General features: G+C 32.8%; 1 protein-coding gene across 7 annotated transcripts in view; it reads right to left on the minus strand.

Annotated features, from left to right (window-relative positions):
• Positions 1–654: 654 nt before the first annotated feature.
• Positions 655–8,728, minus strand: part of LOC110032701 — a 14,783-nt gene continuing 6,709 nt past the window's right edge. Inside the window, exons 5-9 of one of the 7 annotated variants that reach the window (XM_020736414.1) lie at positions 5,891–6,001; positions 5,764–5,808; positions 3,419–3,518; positions 2,751–3,088; positions 655–1,179 (exon numbers count right to left, since the gene is read on the minus strand). In XM_020736414.1, coding sequence (XP_020592073.1) covers positions 3,056–3,088; positions 3,419–3,518; positions 5,764–5,808; positions 5,891–6,001 — 289 coding nt within the window. In that variant the 3' untranslated portion in view covers positions 655–1,179; positions 2,751–3,055. Of the gene's footprint in view, positions 1,180–1,808; positions 2,210–2,700; positions 3,093–3,191; positions 3,519–5,763; positions 5,809–5,890; positions 6,002–8,728 lie in introns of those variants that run through there. The other 6 variants (XM_020736417.1, XM_020736411.1, XM_020736413.1 and 3 more) reach the window with 6 other exon arrangements.

The following is an 8,728-nucleotide window of genomic DNA, read 5'->3' on the forward strand; positions in this document are numbered from 1 at the left end:
TAAGGCGACTATTTACATACCCTCTAAATTCAAAAAGAAATTTTTGTTATTCCCGCAACATTTGCAAGAGATTTGTTGTGCCCACGCCGTTGTCTGGATATGTTTGTGACTGGGTTGGTGGAGGGATGGCTCGACTGAGGACCAGATGATGACCGACAGGAGAATCGGGCGATGGTGGTTCGGCGTGGGCTTTGAGTTGTGTGATAAGATAAGAGATTAAATCAGTGGGAGCCGCAAGTAAACCTTGCTCCTCATATTTCAGATAAGCAAAAGAATCCAAAACATACAAAAATATATTCAAACTCAAGTACCACTTAGGTAGAGCTGCCCAATTGCAAATACAACAAAATAAAGTAGCACATAACATAACTCTAAACTGAATAAAAATTACTAACATGTGAAGTGCGGCCACCTCAACATGTGAAACCTGGCCTCAGGAACAACAGGGACTACAAAGTTGTGCGCTCATAAAACCACAGTTGCACAAACACAAATAAATCAATATTATGATATAATGACACTAGAATGCATAAATTTTTTGCAAATATGGATAATACACTAACCATTAGGAGGAAAACAAATCCATTTAGTTTAACCCAATGGTTGACCCATCTTTACTTTAATGACACAAGCATTGACTTGCTCAATGAAGTATTCACATATAGTTGCAGGCCAATTAAATGTAGCAAAAGAATCCAAATTCTCAGCAAATGAATAAAGTCATTCGACCACACCAAAATTGCTCGAAGGGACTAGTAAATTTGCCAACAAAAAACATAATAAATAGTTCATCGACGACACCGAAAGACTCTCTGAGTGACACCTTAGCTAGTTCACTCTTTATTTTCCTGGCATCCATACCACTGAGGGCTTGTTTTTTCTAGCTTGCTGTTGGTCCTCTGTTGGGCATGTCAATTAGCAAAGCAACTTGATCCGCATCAAAACTCACCTCCTTCCCACCTAATCTGAATAGCACACGATCAATATCCGAGCAATTCAAAATGTGCATAGTTAGGATATGATCTTAAGGATATGGGGGAGAGTTCAAAAAATTGATGCACATTCAATTCTCTCAGTCTTCTCCAAGTCTCTTTGAAAATAGTGGGCCGAACCTTTTATAACACGTCTCTAACTGTCGAAGGACGATATATGCAATTCATTCCCTTCTTTTTCATCAACCTACATGAGTAAGAAGTAAATTATTAACACTAACAGCATAAAAATCTTCAAAACATAGCTTCAGATAACCTTCCCCAATAACTATTAAATAACCCTGAAATAACCGTAGATTAAATCCCAGACCAAACCAAAAGTAACGTAGAAATAAACCAATAATAAGCCTTCAATAACCCAGTAAAAACCCCACCAATAAGCCTACAATAACCTAAGAATAACCTAAAAATATACATAATTGTAACCCTTCGATAACCCAACACTAGCCGGAGAATAACTTCCACGAAATCCCTAAACCAAAACAAACAGCAAAATAACCCCACAATAATGAAAGAAAAACCTAATAATTAACTCCTCAATAAACCCTGGCTAACCAAATATTATCATGAGAATAACTCCCACAAAACCAGACCCTAATGCGATATTAATTTATAAATAATAAAAAAATAACCCAATAATGACACACAAATAACCCAAGAATAATCTAGATTAACTCGTAAAAAGAACAAAAACCACAGCTACATTAACTCATGTGTAACCCATGAATAACTCATAAATAACCCAACAATTAATCAATAATAGCTGCCAAAAATAACCCAAATAAAACCAAAATATAAACTAGCAATGAACCCCCAAGCATAAACCATGAATAACCCATGAAAAAACTAAAATTACATCAGCAATAACCCAACTATGAACATAAACTACCTGCCAAACTAGATTGAATTCAAAAAACTAATCAGAATAAAGCGATCACATATACAAGGACAACTTCGCTTCATTTGCCTCTGTATTCGACCTCTTCGCATCCTTCTTCTTCCTTTCTTTCTTCAACTTCTTTTTCAGTTGTTCCCGGTCACCTTTGTTGGCCTCCCCCAACTCCAGTCTTATGAGCTCTTCCAACTGTATATTCTTGGGATCATCGAACTCCATTTTCTCCGCCTCTTCTTCCAGCTGCATATTCTTGGGATACTCCAACTCCCATTTTCTTACTCCTTCGACACTAACCTTTCAACGCTAGAACACTAGCGAAAACCTAGCAGATTGACAATGGGAGCTCTTTAAATCAGTCTCGCGGAAGCCAAAAAGGTTCTCGACAACCGTATTTCAATAGGCGGGATACTCTAGAAGTCGGATTAATTGAACGGGCGGGTCGGGCATTAAATTTTTTCTTTTTTTAATTACTTAGAGTGTGGGACCCACCATTACACGTGGGATAAATTTGTTGGACTCCAGACGTGATACTACGTTCAGAATCCGGAGTGAAAATTTTTTAGAGTTGCTCATATTTACATATATACCACCTAATTCCAATGTATTAACACGTCTAACACATAAACTTTGCTTTTTTACATTTATACCATCCAAATCTTTCATATCACATAAAGATTCCTGCCATTTAAACTTTTAAAAAGTGAATACACCTTTTCATGAATAGACAAGGTGGCATGATGTAAGAATTGAAGCTTATATGTTAGATATGTAAATGCATAGGAATTGAGTGGATAGGAATTGAGTGGTAATTGAGTGGTATGTATGTAACTCTTCCAAAAATTTTTGTTAATGCTAACACTAACCTGTTTGCTCTCGACTACATCCAGGCAAAAATCTTCCACTACGGATCTATAAGCTTGATCACAGAACCATGCAGATCTCCACATTTGAAGCGGCAAAATAGGTGGGGGAGTTCTGCCATTATGGCCATCGGAAGCAGAGGCAAAGAAGCAAACCATGAGCAAATGGGAACAGGCTGATATCATTAAGATTAGTAATGCTGAGATGGAGTTCTTGGCTGGAAAAGACTCAGTTGAAGATGAAGTAGCTCTACCACGCTGGCATCCATCCATGGAGCTTCTTCTGGTTACTCTTGGCGAAAAGGGTTTCAAGTGTTACACAGGTGTAGCGCCTCTTCAACCTACCTTCAATAGTGTTAGTTATAGGAAAGATATAATTTTAATTTTTGCACACAAAACTATAAAATGTTATTAAATGAGTATTTGTTAATGGAAAGATATGATTTTCAGGGAAAGATATGGTTTGTAATTTTTTCACAGTCATTTCAATCCAATTTACATAAAGTCATTTCAATCCATTTTATGTCTCAAGTGCTTTATCGAACTATTAGCATTGAAATTCAATAAAATAATTGTAGGCTTCTGAGCATTACAATAAAATTCATGTATAATTATAGAACAATTGCTTGAGGAAAGCATGGAATGACCTCTAAGCGAATTCTCGACCAAACCTGCTTGCATGTCTCAAACTTTGCCAGCATGTGTGCGAAAAAAGCTTCTGCCCATGCTTCTTTTTCCCGCTCTAAGCTCAGTTCATATGGTACCGAGAAACTGGAAAAGCAGAATAAATTTGAATTTTAAACACATTTAACAGCCTATTAGTAGAATGTGTTCCATCTTACCAGATGATAATATTAATCATATTGCCTAATTGGTAATCATAACATCAGGCTATTCTCTGTATTTCCCTTATTGGTTTAATACCAATTTTTAAATAATAAAAAAAGAGTAAAAGCCCAAATTAATCCCACAACTATTAAAAAGAGTATAATTTAATCCCCGATTTTTAAAATACTCTAAATTAGTCCCAGACAATTAATAAATGCACCTAATTAACTCTAAATCTTATGTTTCATTAAATTTAACAATTCCTTTCACGTTTTGAAGAATAATTTTATCTATTTGCAAAATTCACGAAATAAACTCACCAAGAGTAATTTTATCATTCACATTCAGAATATTTTAGCGCAAAATAAATTCATTCATTAGTTTTACATGTTAAGTTTAACTATATTAAAATATATTCTTTAACAAGTAATATTAAAATAAAAAACTCAATTGAAATCAAGTAATTCATATAATTTTATATTGAGTGAGCTCTTATTGCATAATTCTTAAATATTTAAAAAAAATTTATTTAAAACAGTGACGACTTGTGAGGAGATTTATTAATGCAAATTAAAAATTATAACTATTCAACAACAAATAACAAAAGAGATTTATATACAAATCAGATACTTTTTGAATAATTAAATAAAAGGCAAAAATACCCTTCAATTCATCCAGACAACCATTAAATTTAACAAAAAATATGATTTAGGACCAATTTTAAACACATTTAAATAGTTTGAGACTAAATTGGAGTATACTAAAACTCTGGGACAAAAATGGACACTTCTTAATAGTCGGAGGACTATATTGGACTTATACTCAATTCATAAGCTAAACACTAACCTTAGTGTCCTTAAGGCCTACCTTTTCAAAAAAGAGAATACAAAGTGTAGATGTAATCGAACTAACAATTAAATAATTTTAATAAAACTAAAAATTATTTTGAAGGAAGAGGGTTATTTTGGAAGTAATTCGCTATTCCACTAAAATAATTTGCCATGTCATAGAGAGTAGAACATTGAGAGTTGGTGATTATGTTGTAGAGAAGATGCACTCCAAAGTCTACAAGGCTACAAAGAATTATAATCAATTAAAAGTATTAATTAAGAAAACAGATTAAAAATTATTAAATTAGATTCAAATGATATTTTAATATAAACAATAATTTTTAAATCTTGCCCCAATCCTTAACATCTTATGGCTACGTGATTAGGGTTGTCAAAACGACCCTTTGTTCGTGAAAAGCTCGTGTTCGACTCGCTAAGCAAACGGGCCGAACAACGAACACCAACACACTATTTGAGCTTGAAATATAAACGGGCCGAACACGAGCTGAGCCTGGGCTCGCTCGTGTTCGGCTCGTTTACACCCCAACTCCAAACTGAACTAATGGCAAGTGCCCGTGTACTTAAGCAACTTGTTATCTCATTAAGTAACTCCAAACTGAAGCCCGTGTACTTAAGCAACTTGTTATCTCATTAAGTGCTACTTTTCACTGTATGCGCTGAAAAATATGCTCTCATAATGTATTATTTTAATTATAATAATGATATTAATTCACAAGAACCTTTGCAAATTTCAAGAAATACATCCAAATCTTAAAGGCATTCTTTGGATTGAAGTGCATGGCATGTAATGAAATGGATTCCCAATAATTTATGAGAACAATATGAATCTCGCATCATTATCATTGCTTTAAACTCTTCTGCTCTTATTATTATTATTATTATTATTATTTTGCTTTGACTCAAATGCCTAGCATTCGAACATTCAGCCAAAAAGGCAAAAACAAGTTATCACAATCCTATTAGAAGGAATGTATGGAGGTCATCCCGTGAAATAAAATCCCAAGTATTTATAATACCAACAGAAATCCCGAGTCATAGAGTTAAGCTTCTAACCCCTTCTTTTATGTCCTTTGTCGAATTCCTAGCATTGAAAAACAGCTAAAATGGTATAACCAAATTACCACTCCTATAGTAGGTGAGAAATAAAGATTTTAAAATTGGGATGCAATAGTCATAATAAATATTTTTCTAACTCATTAAGAAAGAGATGCCGGCATTTGCAATGCATTATATACATCACATAGGACAAGGCGATCCACCTCAGTTGGGAATTCGAGCATAAAAACTTTAACACACTTTAAAAGCTGGAAGATTGAAGTATATTTATAGATGCAAACCTCAGCAGCTCTTCTTCGCAAGCTTTTCTGCTGGGTGTCTGAAGTCTGCAAAAGCAGTTAAACTTCCTTGTGGAAACTAAACGAAACTCATTTTAAAAGAATGAAGAAGAATTCAAAAACATCAAACCTGCAAATAACTATCTTGTAGATATGGAGATACTTTGTGGAGAGATTATACACAGCATCAGCAGCGTGCTCTTTCCGGAATAAATATACTACGGGATAACCAAGAAGCCACCTGAAGAAATAGTAACAGTTGTAATTTGCTTGAAATAAGTGATGATTCAAAAATCTCTGCTTGAAATAACATTTGATTATTAAACGTGTATATTACACCTCTAGAGTCATAAGGAGAGAACAAACTTCTATACAGATATCAAGATTTCATATAATTGACAGCAAAATATTTAGTATATAGAAATATCTTCTTCTACTTGAGAGTTCATATTCCTTACAAAATGTGCTCGCAAAAACACAAAAAATTAAGCCTATGTGCTCGCAAAGTCACAAAAAATTAAGCCTACAACACTGACAAGTCTTTATCCCAAAAAGTGGAGTCAACTGCATGCATCTTTTTTCTCCATTGTGTCCTATTGAGTGGCATATTTTTATTTTATTCTAATAAACTAAGATATTTTTTTATACATGCTTGAGTCTTTTTAAGTCTACCTCTACCTTTCTTAACATACCTAAAACATAAAACATCTACTCTCCTAATTGGGCCATTAGATGATCGATGTTTAATTTGACGAAACCATCTGAGGTGACTCACTCTAATCCTTTCTGCCACTAGAGCTACTCAAACCCTTTCACAGATGTATTCATTTGTATTTTGCCTCTAAGTGTAAAGCCACTCATCCTTCAGAGCATTCTCATCTCAGCAACACTTAATTTTATGCTTCTCTTTAATAGGCCAACATTTTGCGCTTATAGGTCTCATCACAATTTTATAAAATAAAATTTTCCTTTAAAATTCTAAGTGGTGCTTTTCTATCACACAATAGATCTGATCAAGTCATTAAAAAGAGTGAACATTAAAATGTTGCTTTGTAATAGATCTAGTGGTATGGTTGTAACAATTGCTAACAAAGTCATTAGTGAACATTTCAGAAATCTAGGGTCTATTATTCAAAGTGATGTGATATAGATGGAGATGTTAATAGTAAAATTCAAGTCGGATGACTTCAGGGGAGGAATGCATCGGGCCTCGGGCCTATTGTGTGACATAAAAACACCATTTAGAGTTAAAGGAAAATTTTATACGATGGTGGTGAGACCTGCAATGCTTTATGGTGCAGAAAGTTCACCTATAAAAGAGAACATAAAACTAAGCTAAGTGTCGTTGAAATGAGAATGCTTAGGTGGATGAGTGGCTTTACACTTTGAGACAGAAAAACGAAATGAATATATCTGTAAAAGAGTTGATGTAGGTTCAATGGCAGACAAGATTGGAAAGAATCATATTCGATGGTTTGATGACATTAAATGTCAATCATCTACTGATCTTAACAGTAGATATTTTAATTTGACTTGTGGAAAGAAAGTTTGAGGTAGATCTAAGTATGTTGTATAAAAAATGAGCTTAATCTATTAGAGTGGAAAGAAAGTTTGAGGTAGATCTAAGAAGAATTGAGTATGTTGTATAAAAAATGAGCTTAATCTATTAGAATTAAATGAAAATATAGCACTCTAGAGAACACAATTGAGAAATAAGATTTTGTTACCGACCACACTCAATAAGATAAAGGATTTGTTGTTATTGTTGTTGTTGTATTCAGTTTTAGATCTACACAAACGAAATCCTTTAGATTCAAAAGTAAACCTCCATAATTCATGTTTTTCATGAAAACCCTCTCCAGTCTTATCCACAGGAAGGATATCATCAACAAAAAGCATACAACAAGTTACATCCTCCTATAAATGTCTAGTAAGAACATCCATAACTAAACCTAAAAGAAATGGGCTTAAATTCGATCTATGATGTAATCTAATAGAAATAGAAATACTTGGTCAAACCTCCTTATGTTCGAACACAAGTAACAGCTATAGTACACATATATTTAATGACTTGAATATAAACAACATCACTATTTATTTTCTAGAACACTCCAAAGTACTTTTCTTGGAATTATATCTTCAATTTTATTTTTTTCTGAATCAACAAAAATCATATATAGATTCATTTTACTCTCTCTGTACTTCTCCATCAAACCTCTCAATAAATGTATAACTTCTATTTTAGACTTGCACAACATGAATCTAAACTAATTTTGAGAAATTTTTATAACATATCGTAGCCTATGTTCAATTATTCTCTCCCGTAAGATTAATGTATGATATACTAGCTTAATTTCTCTATAATTTGCACACTTTTATAAATCTCCTTTATTCTTAAAAATAAGAATAAAAGACTCACCATTAACCACACATTTTTTTTAATTTTTAAAATAATATTAAAAAATTTAGTAAACCAAAATAATTCTTATATCTTCTAAACCACTTCACACTTCTATTGAAATATCTTCAGGATCTATTGCTTTTCACACATAATTTTCTTTAAAGTCTTCTCAATTTTTGTTCTATTAATGTGACGGTAGAAATGCAAAATTATGTTATTATTTAAGAAGTTAAAATCATTAATGTCGATCAAACTTTCATAATCTTTATTAAAAAGTTTATGAAAATGTCTCACCCACCTATATTGAATATCCTTATCTAACAAAATTATTTTTTAAAAAAATTTCATCTATAATTCACTTTACAAGAATTAAATTTTTTACTTTTCTAATCTATTTAACTGATTTATACATATATCTATCACTCCTTATAGTATTTAACTTATTATAAAATATACTAAAAGCAGAATTTTAAGCATCACAAGTTATACTCTTAGACTACCTATGTAGCACTTTATATTTTTCCGATTCTCCAAGCTTTTATATCTAAACCAATTTTTATAACATAA

This window comes from Phalaenopsis equestris, unplaced genomic scaffold, assembly GCF_001263595.1.
Source record: "Phalaenopsis equestris unplaced genomic scaffold, ASM126359v1 Scaffold001012, whole genome shotgun sequence".
NCBI classification, from domain to species: domain Eukaryota; kingdom Viridiplantae; phylum Streptophyta; class Magnoliopsida; order Asparagales; family Orchidaceae; genus Phalaenopsis; species Phalaenopsis equestris.